Consider the following 18,216-nt stretch of genomic DNA (forward strand, 5'->3'; position numbering starts at 1 on the left):
TCTTCAAAGGACCTAAAACTGTAATCTTTGGAGTATTTTTACTTTTTCTGAATTCAGAATTTTACACGTTTCTCCGTCTGTTTTTTACATTTTTTAAATTTCTTTCTTCCTTTCATGTTTCTTCTCATCTTTAAAGCTTTATCGTAGGAGGACGGGAGGATGTTTAGCAGCTGTGATTTAACTCAAACATGGTGAAGTTTTAAAAAATAAAACTTTAATATTCTTGTAAAAAATCCCACTTTTCATTTGCTCTTTTATTTAAAAGTGTCTCTTTGGCTTTTTCCATGTTGCCCACCATGTATTTGTTTTTGTTTTTTAAAGGTGTTTTCATATTTTTGATGCAGTGTTAAATTGTAATTTTTGTAATGTTTTTACATTTTTGTTTCTGAAGTTGTTTGAAGTCCTGTTGGATGTTTCATAAATATTATTAATTTAATTAGTTTTTAAATTAATCTTTACATTTAAAAAAACAAATAAATAATTTAATTAATTAACATCTCCAGATTGTTCCTGTTAAAAGGGAGTTCTTCCTCCCCACTGTCACTGAGTGCTGCTCGGGTGGAATCGTCTGATTGGTGGGTTTCTCTCTGCCATTGACACTGAGGTGACTGTTGTTGTGAATTGGTGTAGAAACTGTCATCACTTCTTCAGGAAGTTGTTTTTGTGGTTTCACAGTCGTGACAACAGTTTGACTACAACTGCAACTTTTCTGCTGAGTCTGTGCATACATACACACACACACACACACACACATACACACACACACACACACATACACACACACACACATACACACACATACACACACACACATACACACACGTACACACACACACACACACACACACGTACACACACACAGACACACGTACACACACACGTACACACACACGTACACACACACACACACACACACACACGTACACACACGTACACACACACGTACACACACACACACACACGTACACACACGTACACACACACACACAGCCTCCTGGTCTCCTTCACTCCTATAAGGCTGCCGTGTGTGAAGAGCTCTTACTAACAAGCTGTGTTGTTCAGTCTGTTTCTAATTGTGTTGCCATGAACTTTAACCTTTAACCTTTGACTGAGGCCTGTGGAGTCTGAGATGGAGCTGACCTTTGGGCTTTAACACACCTGACCTGCAAACTGCAGAGGTACTCACTCTAATGATGATTAGTTATGAGAAATACAGAAAGGTCAAAGGTCGCAATGTTTCAGTCATTTAATTGAATTATTAATCATCCAGTAAGAAGGGAATTAATAAAGTGAGTATAAATGTTATGATTATTGCAGGTTGAGACTCCACAGCTGATGACTTGAACAAATCTCAAAGTATTTTCTAACTAATAACTGTAGAAGCGTCACGTTCAGGAGGTTAGTGAGGCAGAAATCATTCAGCGATGATCAAAGGCAAAGGACAGATATGGTTCAGACGCATGTTTCACTAAAAACTTTACACCTTGTAGGCTTAACAGAAATATTAGATTCCCAAAAGAATGGAAAAGGCAGAAGTTTACAAAGGAGGGGACGATGGTTAGACTGTGTCCCAAAGTCAAAGGTTCTTTGGGTGGTTCTGGCAGTGTGATCGGTCGTCCACCACCAAACACTTCAGCCCAGAAAAGCTGAAACTGCAAACGGATATTTTGTCGAACACGTCAAACACTGAAGAAGTGCGACACTTTCTTCACTGTGTGGAGGTGTGATCACGCAGCCACGTCTGGGTTTAAACGCTGCTCCTCGCACAGCAGACTTCACTGATCGCCATCATCAGCAGGTCAGCCGCCTTTCTCATTTCTTATGTTTTTAACGCTAATGTAACTTTAAATATCTAAAAAACACAGAATTAGTTTTACTTGTTTTCTTTTAAAAAATCTGCATCGTATATGTCAAAGTTATAAAATGTCAAATTGGCTTTTATGTGACAGAAAACACAGGATATAGACAGAAATACAAAAATGAATTCAAATAAAATGTTTAAATGTTGTTTAAAACTTTACATTTAAAACAAATAGAAACATTATTTTTTTAATATTTTCTCATGAAAAATGTAAATTCTGAAATATAAAATGATTTCATTCACATATATATACGATCTATTTATATATAGATCGACACAGATGTCAGAGATCTATGAAATTGCTGATTTTGTATCTGAATCGTGTTTTACGTGATGTCATATCCTGCTCTCATAGAATAAATGATTATATATGTGTGTCATCTGCACACGTAGCTGATCACACACGCAGAAACGATGGTGTGAGAAAGTCTCGATTTCCTATTTTTCGTATGTTTTTCACACTTTTATGTTTCACATCTTCAAACTCATCGTAATATTGAACAATGATAACAAAGTAAACACAAAATGCAGTTTTAAAAGACGATTTCATTCATTAAGGGAACAAACATATCAAACCTACCTGCCCTGTGTGCAAACTGCCCCCCAACCCCGATGGCTGTTCCCCCCGCGGCAGCAGCGGCTGCCGTCAGTTATTCCTTCAGTGAGTTTTTCACGTCACTGTGGGGGATTTTTAGCCCACTCTTGGAGGGTTTTCCAACACGAAGCATCTCAGTCTTCTAGGCCAAACCCTTCATGTGGGCTGGCATTCTCTTTTTTTATTGTGGAATGACGACCTCTGACCTTAAGTGTTCCGGGTTCCTGTTGACTTGGAATTATTCTGCAGCATGAATTATGATCGACCCGTCCAGCCCGGGTTGTCTTTGTCTAATGTTGAAATGTGCTTGCTGATCTGAAACATGTAAGCGATTGACTTTCTTCTTCCTCCCAGCTGCGATGCTGTCCTCCTTCCTCCTCCTCGTCTTCCTCCCTCTCTGTCTGGGGTGTCAGACCAGCTCGTTCACCGAGTGTCAGAAGGTCCCCTTCGTGCCGGGTCACAATCTGGTCGGCGAGGGTTTCGATGTGGTGAAGCTGCAGACCAGCGGGGCCCTTGTGGTCAACGTGAAGGACTACATGGTGGGGGGTGCTCAGGGGAACTGCACCGTGTGCCACAACCGCCTCCTCAACCAGGTGCCTCCCCTCCCAAAGCTCTTTCAGCAGTTTCAGTCGTGCCGCTGCTGTTTCTGCTCACTCACAGAGAAATGCTGTCCTCCTCCCACAGATCCAGAAGCTGCCCGTTTCAGTGCTCGACTGGCGCATCAAGGTCAGCACATTCACACGTTTTATTTATGCAGACAGCTTATGTGAACTATTAAAACTGACTTCTTGAAAGAAAAAATAATATTCACATCTATTTGATGTCATTCTCGCACTGTCAACATGCGCTTGCATGACTGACTTCATTCTTTAAACTTTGTTTTAAATATTTCAAAATAATTCGCACAATAATTCCAACAGGGTTAAAAAAGTAATTAAAATGTACGACATGTGCTAACACAAAAATATGACACAACACAGAGTCTGATGACACTTCCTTTTTGTTGTTGTAATCTTACAGATTTCATTCTTAATTATTTTCTAAATCGATAGATGTTTAAATGAAAGCAATAAAACCAAACAAAGTTTAGGTTAATGTCTCTAAATATTCTTATTTCCTCAGCTTTCACATTTCTGCTCTTATTGCATTTGGTGTCAACTTCTGCAGAAATTCGGGTTCTTCATCTTAAGCACTGACGGCAGCAAAGGTCTTTCTGTCCAGCCAGCAGCACTCCGGAGCTCCTTACCAAAGTAATGCAATAATCGTTTGCCACATCATAACCACGTTCAGGATCCATATGCAGGAACTGCTTCTCAAAGTACAAACAGTCACCTCTGCTGGCTTTGGCCTCCATACGCAAATGCCCCAGAAGATTCTCATCAGACATCGGAACGCCGTTCAAATCGTAACGTTTTGAAAATGCCTTCAGATGCTTCCTCCTCGGCTTGTGGCTGCACTAAACGTTGTCAGGGAGCTGATGTGAAGCACATGTAAAACATCACTATTGTCTCGACTTTGGTTCAGCGTCTGCTGATGTCCTTGGGATGTGCTCAGAGTAAGATCTGATTCTTCCCTGTGCCTTACCAAGTTCCTTGGAGGTGGTTCATATTCCGTGGCCACGGAGTTTCACAAAGTGCAGGTTGCTGAGTGTTTCTTTTCTTTCTCCAGCTGTTTCTGCTTTGCCTGCTGGAGTTCTTACTGGACACACAGTGCTAAAATCATCACCAGCCTCAGTTTGACCTTTACAGGTGATGACACAACTGACACCATCTTCATCGCCACCCCGTGTCATCAACCATTTCAGTACATCACTGATGAAGTCATTCTTTATAATCTTTCAACATCCTCACCATGGAGTACATGAAAGGTCCTGACCCTGTTAAGCATCCTTCCTGCCCCACTGAATCCTAAATCCATGGCCACCTTGTTCAGTTCCTTCGGCGTCTCCGTGGGAGCTAATCAACAATTGCCAACCAGCAGCTTCTGCTGCCCCGCAGACCAACACAAATCCCAATGCTAATGAGGACACGTGTACAAGCTTTCTTTTAGTTTTTACATATGAGCTCAAAGCTGAAAGCACAAAGCAAAGATGAACATCAGCCCAAAGAGACTTCAAAGAGGTTGCCATGGTGATTTTACAGTGAACACAGGTAGAAACAGAAGCTGCAGGCTGATCATCACTGCCTTTGTTACCTGTTGACCTTCAGGCTCTGGCTGCTGTGCTCGGGTCTGCATGCATTTATTCTTATGTTCACTGTGTTTTCTTTGCTAGCTTTGTGTTAGCATGTGTCTGTACAGATGTGTTAGCAGTGTAATCCAGTTGTTTCTGTCCTGCAAGCTGTTTCCACTTTACAGTCACTTGTCTCTCTAACTTGAAGAAGTTATAACATAACAGAAGTTCTAGCCAACCCCCTTTTCTCCTCTTTGAAGAGTAAACATGGTGTTTATGTCGATGTGAACAGCATCACCCAGCGTGCTCTCTGTCCTCAGGTGCAGTGCGAGCACAGCCTCAGCAGCAAGCTCTTTGAGTCCAGCCAGTCAGTGATGAAGGAGAGGAGTTCATCGCTGGGAGTCAGCTGGAAGGTTGAAGAGTTTCTGACTTCAGCAAATAACACACACAAACTGCATATAAAAGATGGACAGAAGCCCATTAAGCTTGCATTCTATTAATGTCCAGCAGGGGGCGACCTGAGCCTGGGGGAAAACCCCCACAGGTAACAGGGTGGACAGGACATAACACTGATAACACACCTATGAATATTTACCCCACCCTAAAGTAATTTGATTTACATTAATCAGATGAAATGCTGCTTCAACTTCATGTCCCAGTCATCCTAATTCACACTGTTTAAGAAAATTATAATCCTGTAAACGTTTAAGTTTCCAAATTCAAAATAATATATAATCCCAAAACTTTTTAATAACACTCTCTCATATTTTCAGCAGTCCTTAATTATTTTTTAATTTTAAGTGTTTTATGGACACTTGTATTAACGTTTGGCATATATTTAACTTTTAAATGAAATAAAGATTATTATGATAATTACTGATTTCCTAGTTTTACATTGGTTGTATCGGTTGACAGGGAAACCATACAGTTGACTGACTGAATTAGGCGATTAATAATAATAAAGAGAGAGCTGCAACACTTTTTTTATTAGTATTATATTTTTATGTTATAATAAAACACTCGTGTCAGCATCAATCTCTTAACAAAATGCTCAGTTTAATTTTTTCAACAGCTTTCAAATTAATCACAAACTGAGCACTTTAATTTTAATCTATTCTATGGTGGGGGGGGGGGGGGGTAATGGTGTAAGACAAGCTTTAGGAAATAGATATTGGTCCATTTTTGAACAAAATACACTCACTTTGTCCTGGAATACAAACTCCGAGTCTACCGCTCACGTGATCTCTGAGCTCAGTAAATTCTGATGGTCTCAGTCCAGCACTGCGGTCATGGTTAACAGAAATATTGGACTATGATTTTGAAATAAAACATAGAATCAACACGTAAATCAGATCAAAGGGACCACATCAAACTCTTCGCTTTGCTCTTCCCTGGAAGTTAAACACGATCCTTGCTTATGCTAAATTCTCTTGTTGATGTTGATTGCAACACTCTCTGAGTACCATGTCTCATGTTTCTGGTATACCTCTTCTCAGGTGGGCCTCGGCATTAAGGGAATTGCTGGTGTCGCCATCGGAGGATCTCACTCCATGTCATCAACGTTTGCAGAGTCTCGCAGCCGGAGTGATAAGTTTAGCTTCACTAGCCACGAATTCAAATGCAAATACTACACGTGAGTTTGATTCTCTCGTCCTGACGTCACCTATCCAGGTGACTGCTTGTGTCGGTCCTGAAAAGGTGTCCCTCCTCTGTGCTCCTGTGTGGCTGTATTCTTGCATGCCTCAGTCAACCCTTACCTTCTTTACCGTCAGCTTCCGTCTTCACTCCCGTCCCCCACTGAGCAAAGAGTTTGAGGTCTCCCTGAAGAACCTTCCCTCCACCTATGATCACAAAAACACCTCCGCCTTCCGTCAGTTTATCTCCATCTACGGGACCCACTTTATCCGCAGAGTTCAACTCGGGGGTCGGGTTCACTCCATGACCGCAATCCGGACCTGCCAAACCTCCATGTCTGGACTGTCAATCCAGGCTGTCAGCACCTGTCTGTCTGCCGAAGCCAGCGCAACCATTAAGGGCATCCCTGTTCACGCCTCCAGTGAGTTCTGCCGCCGGAAGAGCAAGAGCCTTAAAACCGCTTCAACCTTCAGTACGGCCTTCTCCGACAGGAAGACCCAGGTGCTGGGCGGAGATGGGGGTATAACGGACATCCTGTTCAATCCCAGAGGGTCTGAGGGGTATAAGAAATGGCTTGCGTCTCTGAAGAGTGTCCCAGGAGTGGTTTCCTACCAGATCAGCCCTCTGCACTTATTGGTGAGGAACAAATGAAGGGTAAACTGAGCTGATAAAGTTATTATTTCCCTTTAAATGTCTTCAGATGGTTTTGGTTAGGGTTTGGGTAACCATGGCAGTTTGAGTCATAAAAGTCACGGTTAAAAGAAATCTGACTGCTGACTGTGAATTAAAAATGAAAGTTTGTTTGGGTGACCCATCTCTCCACCCTAACCTCCTCCTTATGCCATGTTCACAACTACTTCAGCAACTGGAGGGTGCTGCTGCTCTAAAATATATCTATGCATCATGTGAAGAAAAGCCCAACCAACTCTTGAGTTTTTCTTATTAAAGTGGCGTTTTTTTAATGCTTACGTTTTTCATGTGCGATTTATACAAATATGGTTATAGTTTTAATAACAGATTTTAATAGCTAGTTAAATCCCCAAGCATTATATTCTGCTCACATTTTAAAGGCCAAAGCAATGTTTACACAAACTGTCACAATATTCAGGTCACATTTGTTCTGTCTGCATACAGACACGTGTACAGTTTAAAGATATCAAGTAGAAACTTAAGAGCATCGTTGTTTTTTTTAACCAAATATAACTTGCATCAGTTTAGCTGCCTTTTAGCATCAGTCTGAGCCTCATTCAGTCTTTTGGTTTTACTCTTAATCTGTTACTTTCAGCCTCAACCAGATTATTTAAAAGCTCTATTCTCTTTGTTAGATAAGAGACAATCCCATCCTAAAGGCCAGCCTGCGAGACGCCATCAGTGACTACATTCTCACAAGCGCCAAGCCGCTCCACTGCCCCGTCGACTGCAAGATTGGCCACCGGAAGCAGAACTGCGCGTGCCAGTGTCAAGGTCATCGAATGGTTGACTCCCATTGCTGTCCTGCCGCGGCAGGTGTAGCTCAGATGAACGTGACGGTGGTCCGAGCTGAGGCACTGTGGGGCGACTATTTCAGCAAGACAGACGGATATGTTAAAGTTTTCTACAACAACCAAGGAGGCACGACGCCAGTGATCTGGAACAACAACTTCCCCCAGTGGAACTACCTCTTTACTTTTGGAAGCATCAACCTCAAAGAACGAAAGTGAGCAACACTAATTATTACTAATCAATTTCAGTTTCTGCAAGATCTGAGACTTACAGCCACTCTTTGGGCTGTAAACCAAAACCTGCAGTTTCTCTAGCATTCACTTGAGGTTCCAGCAGTGAGTCAGTCCTCATAGATGTGCATGTTAAAATGTCCAAATCAAAAAGAGCGTGAGGTATTCAAGAACCAAAATAAAAGATTTCCTAAACAGTAGCTTAGAGAAGCACAAGTAGAATCAGGTGATCTCTGATGTAGTGCTTCTGTGTTTCCTCCACAGACCCGTTGTTTTCGAGGTTTGGGATCGGGACAGCATCTGGGACGATGACCTGCTGGGGAAAGTGTCTGTCATCCCCACGATGGGTCGAAACATCAACAAGAAGTTCAAGCTGAAGCACGGCTCAGTGCTGGTCCGCCTGTCTGTCGTGTGCGGTCCCAGCCTGGAGGGGTCGCTGTGCGAGCGCTACATCCCCTCGCCTACCTACCAGGACGTGATGGGATATGCAAAGAACCACCAGGGTTACTGAAACTGGAGGAAAAAGCAGTGCATGGATTACAAAATAATTTAAGAAAATCCAAGCAAGCATGAAATGTTGATGTTATCTCAATACCGGTCGCCAACACCAACCCACAGATGGGACAAAACCTTTGATTTGTTCATTGTAATGTAGAAATAAAATGCATGTTTCTGTCTCTTTAAACCCAATACAATTTGATTGATGAGTAATTTGGCCACAAAAAGCCATCTCAGGCAGACCAGTATCACCAGAGGAAAAGACTGAAACCAGTTATGGTGATGTATGAGTAAAATGTCTCATTTGTATGGTGAATTTAACATATCTGGACTGTCACAGGAATCATCCTCTGTCCCCGATATCATTGATATGAAACCTGTTATATGACCTAAGCAGTGTGTAGTCTGTCAGATCAGTGGGGGGACAAACATCCCCAAAGGTTGGAATTTTGCTCAATTCTCTCAATCAAGAAGGTTTAAATTAAAAAACAACAACTTAACACAGATTTCCTGTTGTTAGAAAGTCCAAGAAGGACATTCAGCAGACATTAAATAAAGATATCAGATCAGAATCCGAAGGCAGAGAAGGATGTCCAGAAGGCACTCGAGAAAAACCTATAGCAACATTCCTGAAGGACATCAAGCTATGTTCAAGGTGGACATTCAACTAAGATGTCCAGGACGTAACATCTTCAACATCTGCCCAGTTTTCCTTTTGGAACCAACATCAGACACAGAGAAAAGATCAGCTGATGGTTACTGAACTTCAAAACGTTTGCTGTTTGGGAATCTTCAGCTATTCCTCTGCGTAGCATCCAGATGTTAAACTTCTCAAAAGTCTCCAAAGCAGAATGAGCTCACATCATGGAAACTCACCAGCAGGTTGTTGTAAAATGACCCGAACACCAACAAAACTTCAAATCCAAATGAGCTTCATCGATACAACCCAGCAAACACATCGATGAACAGCTGCCCAGCTTCTCTTGCTGTCCAGGCAGGGTTGAAAAAGGTTCCAAAATGAAAAATGTGCTGATGACAAAGAAGGAATTTCACCATCTGCTGGACATCAAATAACCTTTGACCTGTGACAGTCCAGACATGGTCAGTTTACCATGGCAACAAGTAGGATAGAATTTAGATGTAAGGTAAGCTTAATGGCCTCAAAGTGTGGTTCAAATATAAAAACAGGTTCTGATCACAATCATTCATCTGTGCTTCGGTTCTCGCAGTGATACAGAGACCAGTTTTTACTGGGACGATACCATCGCTGTTCCTACCATGTTTGCTGGGAAGCTTCCCACGGTTGGAGCTTCAGGCTGATATTTGGTGGATTTCCTTTGGTTGTAATTGGTTTTATGAATCAGCTGCATAAGTAAAACCTTCTAAATGTGCAGAAAGTTTTTTATCCTCTGAATGACTGACAGAAGTACAGGATGGAGTATTTTACAGAGTGTTAACTCCACTTTAAAGCTCACAGAGCTCAAACAGTGATGACAGATGTAATGAAATGGTGAATATTTCAGCCGCTGTCAGCAGTCCTGACTGTTAAACAGTCCGAACACACACTGCTGACAGTGTGACACACAGGCTGCGGTAAACTGTCGCTTACTCACTGCTGAAGACTCCTCAGCAGAACAGGAACAAAAACAAATCCAACATGTTTGCAATGACAGTGTAGTACGTCACCAATAAATGACAATAACTGATCAGCTGAAATTACACCAACCTGTCATGTTATGAATTTAGAAGTCTGTTTGTCGGTTATGCTTGAGATTAGAGACCTGCAGGAACAAAACCTATACCCACTGGCCAATCAGATGTCTGGAAAGTAGCGTCCCCCTTCCTGGAAGATCCCTCAGACTTCCCAGTGCTGACGGAAGCTTTCAGTCCGTCTTTATCTGATAAGCATCAGAACTACAGATTAGGAGAAACTTTATTTCTGCTTTTTTCTGTTGGCTGCCATTTTTAACTATTTTAGTCTTCTGTAAGTCCTGATATTTGACCTTGAGCAGGACATTTATTTGTTTTTGCTGAGCTCGTATTAAATTTCCAAGCAGATTAATCCTGTTTGAATTCTGGTTTCTGACTCATCATTTCCAGTGTTGCTGAAGGAAATTTCTGCATTTCATTGTGAAACTGTGTTACGTATTAATTTAAAACCATGTAAGGCGACTTGCTTTATGTAGTCTTAGTCAAATATCAGTGAAGGGAAGTCAGGCAGGTGAGGTGACTCTGCCAGGTGAGTCGCTTATTTACAGAGCTGAAACTCAGACCAGAGAAAACTGCAAAATGAAACAGAAACTGAGAATAACCGGCCCCACCTCTCCTGACCCGAGGGACCTGCTGACTGCCTGCGCAGTCCTGTGAAAGCGTCCATCCTTACTGCTTCCACAAGAATTAAGAGGATGAGCAGCAGCCAGATGCTGCTAATCAATTGCATTGATTAACTGATCACCATCAGTGTGATCGTCTCTGTAAAAGCTGAAGTTTTTGGCATTTTGAAGGTCTGGAACATTCAGGTGTGTAAACACAATTCCACAATCTTCCTAAGTGTGCAGAAAACCCCAAAACCAGACTCTACAGTTAGCAGGTTAAAGTTCATGACAGCACAATTAGACTAAGGCTGAACGAGGATGGACTGTTTGGGTTGCAGGAGAAAGCAAAAAAAAAAATTACGGCTTCACTTTGCAGAGCTGCACCTGAAGGAAGAAGAAATGAGACCAAAGTGGAGCTGTTTGTTTATAATGCACAGCACCACGTTTGGAGGAAACCAAACACCTCACAATAGCTGTCAGCACGGCGGTGGAGGGATCAGGGTTTGGGCGTCTTGCAGTCACTGAGAGAACTTGGAGAAAACTGGGTCATCAGCAAGACAGAGGTCCATGAACTGCATGCAACCTGGCAAGAGGCTGTGCGTACACGAATGCTGCAAAGCTGAATAAGCTGAAGCAACGCAGCATGGACGAGTGGACCAAAACCCCTCCACAGTGATGACAGAGACAAACCTCCGTCATAAACACCAGACCTGCATGGAGGCCTGCATATACAGTTGACCTGCACGGTCAAATGTATATTATCGTCTTTTCAGCCTCATTGCCATCACTGGTTCAACAGTTAATAGATGATCAATCAATTATGATCAAAACAGGTATGAATCAGTGTGACTCCAGTGTCAGTGTTTCATCAGCAAAGATGATCTAAGATTTATTAAGTGCTCAGATTTTAATCTCGATTATAAAGACAAAGTAAACTTTCAGAGTCGTTTTCCTTTCTGGGGAAGCAACCCCTGAAAAATGAAGACAAACGCTAACACTGATGTAGCTTCACACAGAGACAGTATTAGCCAGCTAGCTGCTATCTTGGGTATTAAGTACTCTGTTAGCCAACATTAGCCAGAACAAAGACAGTTTTCTCAAACAAAGACCATCAGATTTGATTTTTGTGAACATTTGATTCGTGAAGGAGTTCTTTGATTTGGAGGTTCAAATCCAACCCTCAGCTAATGTTAGCTAGCAGTTGCATGCATGCTAACATGGACAGATTGAGTATCATGCGTCTGAGAAGCTCGATTCATTTTAAAAGACTTTAAACTGGCAGACCTCCAAATGTTCGGTTATCTTTTAGAAGACCCCAGCTGGTTTTTACCATCAGCTCTGTAAGGCCCTCCAGCTCCGTCTCTCTGTGCTCTGATTGGTCAGAGCGGCATGGACTCGTGACTCAGCTCTGACTCACAGCGTTGACCTCTGGCCGACTGAGTCAGGAGGTTCAGAGACCCTCGTTTACATTTAACGGTGGTGCGAGTGAACGTACGTCAGACGTCTGAGATCTTCGTCGTTAGAACACGTCTGCATGCCCTCTCCTGCCTCACAGCAATGACCCTGTTTCAGATGTTTACAGTTACAGGGCATTATTAAAACTGTAGATATCTGAAGGCTCAAGAGGCAGCTGGGAGGATGAGGAAGGCCTGCTTCAGAGGTAGAGAAGGACATCCTCAGGTTAGAAGTTGTCGTAGTCTTGATTTAATACATTCTGAATGGGCTGCAGGGTTCGCATCACTGCTTTTCTACTATTGTTTCACAGATTTCCCTGAAAACCACATTTAATGCAGCTCCTCCCTGACTTTTTATATTTTTCATCCTTTTTCTTTTGTTCATGCTTTTAAAATATACAAACTCCACTTTGGACAGTGGTTACTGAAAAAGTTCAGAAGTAGATTTGTGAAGTAGTCAGACTCGAACGTCAAGGAAGGTGGTAGGAAAGCAGACTAGCAGACATTTCAGGTTTCCAGAGGTGAGCAATTTATTTACAGTGAACTCAATTTAATGTGCAACTTAACAAAACTTCCCCCCAAAGTAACTTAATTAACAAAACTCAACAGACCATGGCTCTGTTAACACAGCTCACCTCTCCTCTCTCATCTGAGTCTGGTAGAGACTGGCTTTAAATAGGGCCATCAATTTCCAGCCAGTACCCCTCACTCACACTGAGGGATCTAAAACTCTACACAGATGATTAAAAAAGACACAAAACCTCACACTTCTAATATTCACGTTTACACAACTAAATGGCAGTATTAATGAAAAGAAAAAGATTCAACAAATCCCTTCAGACCTGGACACAAACAAAAGGAAGCATCTCCACTTGGTTTGACCTGCTGATGTCATGTGTGACATCATCAGGACTTTAAAATGAGGAAATGCTAAGCAGGCGTTTCCCCACAGCTGACCCACGTGAAGACTGAGAAGACAGAACAAAGTATGAACAAATGACTTAATCTGTAACACAATAAAATATAAAGAAGCGTGTAACTGAGTATTTACCTTAATTTGCCGAATGTTTAATTTGCCGGCAACAGAACGCTTCCGCAAACAAACCCGGGATAGTGAGTGCAGCAATGTTACATGACAAATAGCAAATCATAGCAAATACATAGAAACAGAATAATGTGTATAATGTGCAAATAAAAGGTAAACACATATGGGACAAATGGAGAGCATTGCAGCTGCTCATCCACTTTGTCACAAGATTAAAATATCAAAAGATGTAAAATTTTAAGAGAAGCAACAAAACAGCTTTAAATCCAAATGAAAGCTGGACGACCAGCAAAGTTCATGAAGGAGTCGGTGAGCTCAGATCATTTCTGTAGCACATTTAAACACAGCTGACGTAAAAGCAATCTAACAATTAAATATATGGTTAGTATAAAAGAAGTAACAATGATAAAGAATAAAAATAATAATAAAAGACACAGTGAGAAGGAAAAGCTACTGAGGGGAAGAAGAACCTTTAAAAGCATTCAAACATTCTGATCAGCTTTTATTTTGAAATTATTTTCCAACAAAGGCTCAAGGTAGAGGAAGCAAACCGCAAACTGTCTGCTTCAGAAATCTGGAGACATCAGCAGCCACAGCGAGGGATTTGGCGATGGCCGAGCCACACCAGTGTCCCGCTGGCCGCTGTGCAGGGCTGGACTGGGACAGAAAATCGGCCCAGGCATTTTGACTAGAGACCGGCCCCCCAGGTATTACAGGAAAAGCCTTTGAATGAAAACAAACGCTGTTGTGACAGTGATGTACTGTCTTGTTGGTATATGTATGATTTCTATACGTTGTACATCAGATAAAAGATTCAGATAATTATTTGTTAAAAGCAGTTTAAATGAGAATAAGAAAGTATTTCTTTGTGCCCCCCTCTCCCTGTTAATGCCCTACCTGCCCCCCTGGCCACACTTTGCTAGACCCGCCCCTGCACAGTTACCAGCTGTCAGCTACATAAAAAAGGATCCTGGTGTTATTTATCTCTCAGAAACAGTTCATAACTTCAACTCATTCATGTCACCTAAAAGGTAAACCTGTTTCTCCATCACCTGTTCAGCTCTGATGATTCAGTAAGGACATCTCCTGATTTCATCTTCATGTTTCCCTCTCACCACATATCCAAACCGACATCATGACCAGCAGCTTTACAGCTGTGGCTCCAGCAAACATCAGCTGATACTAGAAATTAATATTAAATAAATTCTAACAACAGCTGATCAAACGTGCTGCTGTTGTTTAGCGCGACATCTGCTGGTTTCCTCTTTCTGGCACAAAGTGGGCGATAAACAAACAAGAGAGCCGATCAGCTGATCATTGATCAGTTTCATGATTGAAGTAGAAACAGGAGAGAGAGGGGAGAGAATGAGAGAAGAAGAGGCAGCTGTGCAGCAAAGACAGAATAACTCCAGCTTTGTGTCTTTTTCATTGTAGCTGAAGTCCGGGACAAACTGTTCCTTTTCAGCTCAATACGAAACGCGTAATATTTTCTCTGAATGAAATACGAGACAATTCCGTTTTTTAGGGGACGGTTGGCAACTCTACTAACTAACCTTATGAGTAAAATAAAGTTCACTATCATAGCATTTGCCCAGTATGCCCGATGGCCAGTCCAGCTATGCCGCTGTGATGTCACCTCACTTCAAGTCAAATTTTGAAGCATGGATGTGAATATTCTGGCCGATGCCGCCTCGGTGCTTTGAGGCTGTGGCGAGTGAGGGCTCGCTGTGGAACGACACCCTCATTGCCTGCAGTCACCCATCAGTGAGCGTATCCTGGGTAATCTTCCAATGATTTGTACAGATGACTTTTATTTTCATTCACTGTGACCCGACATGAGTGACTGAGCCCAGAAACTGATCAGCAGTGTTACTGAGGTCAGGCTGATTCAATAATGGGTCACACTGTTCACCTGCGGGGCGGGCGAGACGGCAAGGTGAATCTGTGATGACACCAGAGTCCTTTTACCATCATGTCAAACAGACCTCCCTCCTCCTCCTCTCCGATCACACAAAGAGCTCCTTTTTCCCGTCGAGCACCGAACATTTAAATAACGATTTGACAAGTGAGGATGAGGAGGGGGTGAAAGGAGTGTGGTAATGGAGGTGGGTGGGGGCTGGTGGTGCTTCTCCCGGGCGCTGAGCCAGCCCGTCGGAGATCCAGATCCATCTCCACCATTAAAACTCCATTTAGGAGACCGAGGACTCGTTTATCACGCCCCCCCTGAAAGCTCACATCTCCACGCTCAGACCTCATATTGCACTGAACACACACTGGACACTTTATTAGGTACACCTTTGTCTTTCACGCATCAGATTCAACAGGCTGCTGGAAACGTTCCTCCATGTTGACATCATCATGATATCATCACATGACCGCCTCATCCATGATGGGAATCGGCTGTCCCTCCACATCCCAAAGCTGAGATCTGTGACAGTGGAGCTGTGCGCTCAGAGATGCTCTTTTGCAGACCTTCCTTGTAAAACGTACTTATTTGACTTCCTGTTTCCTTCTTATCGGATGCTCAGCGCGCGGCTTGTCTTCACCATACAAGCTTAAATGCCGCTGTTGCCACGTGATTGGCTGTTTGGGTTAATGAGCAGGTGAAAAGTTAACAAAGCGGCTGGTGAGTGTGTCTCATTTGAATTGTTAATAATGTGTGAAATCTTCACCAAAGTTTAATGAACTGTTTGCATGTGGTTGTTCGTTCATGTGTTAATGAACACGTGATGATCCAACAGGAACGTTCCTGTGCTCTCTTACCCTGCTGTGATTTACATGTATGACCCCCCCTTCTTGAACCTGATTCACCTGAATTCAAGCACACCTCCTCCCTCCCCTCCTCCCTGCCTCTGCTGCGGACGGGGGAGGAGGGGGAGCAGGTAGGGAGGGCGGGGAGGGAACTGCGCCTGCGCCCAGTCTCTCCATTCCCTCCGCATCGCCCCCACCCCTCTCCTCCCTCCCTCCCTCCTCTCTCTTTTCTGCAGCATCAGTACCACCTCCCCCGTGCCTCCTCCCCCTCTCTCTCTCGCTCGGTTTTCCTGCCGGGCTGCTGCTTTGCGCGCTGCGGGGCCACACTGCGACCACACCGAGGAGGAAGAAGAGAAAGCCGCGGACCGACGGGGGGGCCAGCCGAGCCAGAGCGGCGGACATTAAAAAAAAAAAACCGAATAAGAAGAAGGACGCGGGAGGAAGAAGGAGGCGCGGACAGCGAGCCCGAGGAGCAGAAGCAGAAGGCGGAGACGCGTTCCTCCCTCCATCTCTGCCTCCGTGAAGAAGAGCCGAGAGGAGCAGCAGCAGGAGGACCGCGAGGACCTCGCAGCGGAGAAAACGACGAACGACGCGGAGCCGGAAGCCTCCCCCCCTCCCCCCTGGACCAGGGACGATTCTCCGTTTGTAGCAGCGGCGCGGCGACACGATGAAGGACCGCACGGCGGAACTGCGAAGCGTAAGCTCTCCTCCTCCGTCTCCTCTTCCCTGTCGGCCTCCATCATGTTCGCACATCCTCCTCCTGCGGCCTCCGGAGGAGCGGGGGGAGGGGGAGGGAGTCTGTGGCTCTGCGGAGCTTCATGCTGTGAATACAGAGCGCGAGGACGGACCGTTACTGTCGGCTTGAGCGCGTGCTCCGTGCGCGTGCGTGAGTGGAGGTCACGGCTGCGGCCGGACACTTTCCCGCTTTTTTTATTTCTGCTGTTTTTTGGGGTTTTGTGGCGCTAACATCAAAGGCCGCCGCAGAGCCCCCCCGTGCATGATGGGAAAACGGCTTCAACACGCGCCCATCCGCGCGCATTCAGGCCGCGCGTGCCTGTGTGACCTGATGGGGGGAAGGGGGGGGGTCCAAAATGCAGAGATTTTTTTTTTCCAGGCCGCATCCAGGAGCTGCGCGCGCCTCCTCCCCGACGGAGCCGCGTGAGTGTGGGGCCACCGTCAGAAGGGAGGGATCGGGGGGGGGGGGTCACGGTCCTGTGCGGCTTTGACGCGCGTGCGGAATGCGGAGAGATGCGGCGTTTATGCGGCCGCCGCGAGCGAACAGCTGATGCTGGGTGGTGGTGGGAGGGAGGGGAGGGGGGGATGTCACATCAGCGAGTCAAACTCTGCAGCACCTCCACGCGCCTCCCGCCGCCTTGGGTTCAGCCGGGTTCGCGTGAGGCGGAGCACAGCTGCACGCGCACATTCGTACACGCATCGATCCGCCATCAGCGCGTGTCACCGATTATTGATCGACCCTGGGATGTTTTTATGAATGAATCCTCATTTGTTGCGGTTTCTTCACCTCCATCTTTCTCCTCCACCTCCCTGTGTTTCTGGGAGGAGCCTGATCAATAATACGTGATCAATAAATCAGCAGCTGAATGCTGTATGTGTGTGTTGAGGTGATTTGCATTGAAAAAGTGAGGGGCTCAGCAGCGCCTGAGTTTACCGCACTGCTGTCCGTCCACCCCCCTGCCTCCTCTCTGCCTCCTTTTCCTCCTCTTTTCCTCCTCTCAACCTCCTCTCTGCCTCCTTTTCCTCCTCGCTGCCTCCTTTTCCTCCTCTTTTCCTCCTCTCAACCTCCTCTCTGCCTCCTTTTCCTCCTCGCTGCCTCCTCGCTGCCTCCTCTCTGCCTCCGTTTCCTCCTCTCTTCCTCCTCTTTTCCTCCTCTCTTCCTCCTCTCTGCCTCCTTTTCGTCCTCGCTGCCTCCTGTGAGGCTGTACCTGACTGGTGTGGCTGTTTACACCTGAGTGTGGGTCAGCTGCTGGTGGGCTGTGCTAATGTTAGCTTGTGTTGCTGCTCTTATTGTTGCTCTGTAGGTGAGACACACTCGCCTGTTTATTTCTGTGAATAACTCACCGAATGACAAAAAAACTTCCTGAATCTTGAATCAGTCATCCGCCCTTCTCTCATTCTCTCCTCATCCCTCCATCTTCACCTCTTTTCCTCCACCGATCCTT

At 44.5% G+C, this 18,216-nt stretch overlaps 2 protein-coding genes across 2 annotated transcripts in view; both read left to right on the forward strand.

Annotated features, from left to right (window-relative positions):
* The first annotated feature begins 2,451 nt into the window (after window positions 1-2,451).
* prf1.3 (perforin 1.3) lies at window positions 2,452-9,922 on the forward strand. Its single transcript, XM_082531138.1, has 7 exons — window positions 2,452-3,049; window positions 3,141-3,182; window positions 4,947-5,039; window positions 6,123-6,259; window positions 6,399-6,897; window positions 7,587-7,957; window positions 8,238-9,922. The coding sequence occupies exons 1-7, from the start codon at window positions 2,816-2,818 to the stop codon at window positions 8,482-8,484; spliced, it is 1,623 nt and encodes a 540-aa protein (XP_082387264.1). The 5' UTR covers window positions 2,452-2,815; the 3' UTR covers window positions 8,485-9,922.
* Window positions 9,923-16,252: 6,330 nt separating this feature from the next.
* stx1b (syntaxin 1B) overlaps window positions 16,253-18,216 on the forward strand; it is a 48,221-nt gene continuing 46,257 nt past the window's right edge. The window contains exon 1 of the mRNA XM_082530636.1: window positions 16,253-16,733. Within this exon, the coding sequence (XP_082386762.1) occupies window positions 16,704-16,733 (30 nt within the window). The 5' untranslated portion in view covers window positions 16,253-16,703. The remainder of the gene's footprint in view (window positions 16,734-18,216) is intronic.

Source organism: Aulonocara stuartgranti (assembly GCF_965226115.1).
Source record: "Aulonocara stuartgranti genome assembly, chromosome: 4".
NCBI lineage: Eukaryota > Metazoa > Chordata > Actinopteri > Cichliformes > Cichlidae > Aulonocara > Aulonocara stuartgranti.

Coding starts and splice junctions, on each gene's coding strand:
- prf1.3 (XM_082531138.1), top strand. CDS start 2,816: ATGCTGTCCTCCTTCCTCCTCCTCGTCTTCCTCCCTCTCTGTCTGGGG. Junction 6,260..6,398: donor TTCAAATGCAAATACTACAC/GTGAGTTTGATT, acceptor CTTTACCGTCAG/CTTCCGTCTTCACTCCCGTC. Junction 6,898..7,586: donor TCAGCCCTCTGCACTTATTG/GTGAGGAACAAA, acceptor TCTCTTTGTTAG/ATAAGAGACAATCCCATCCT.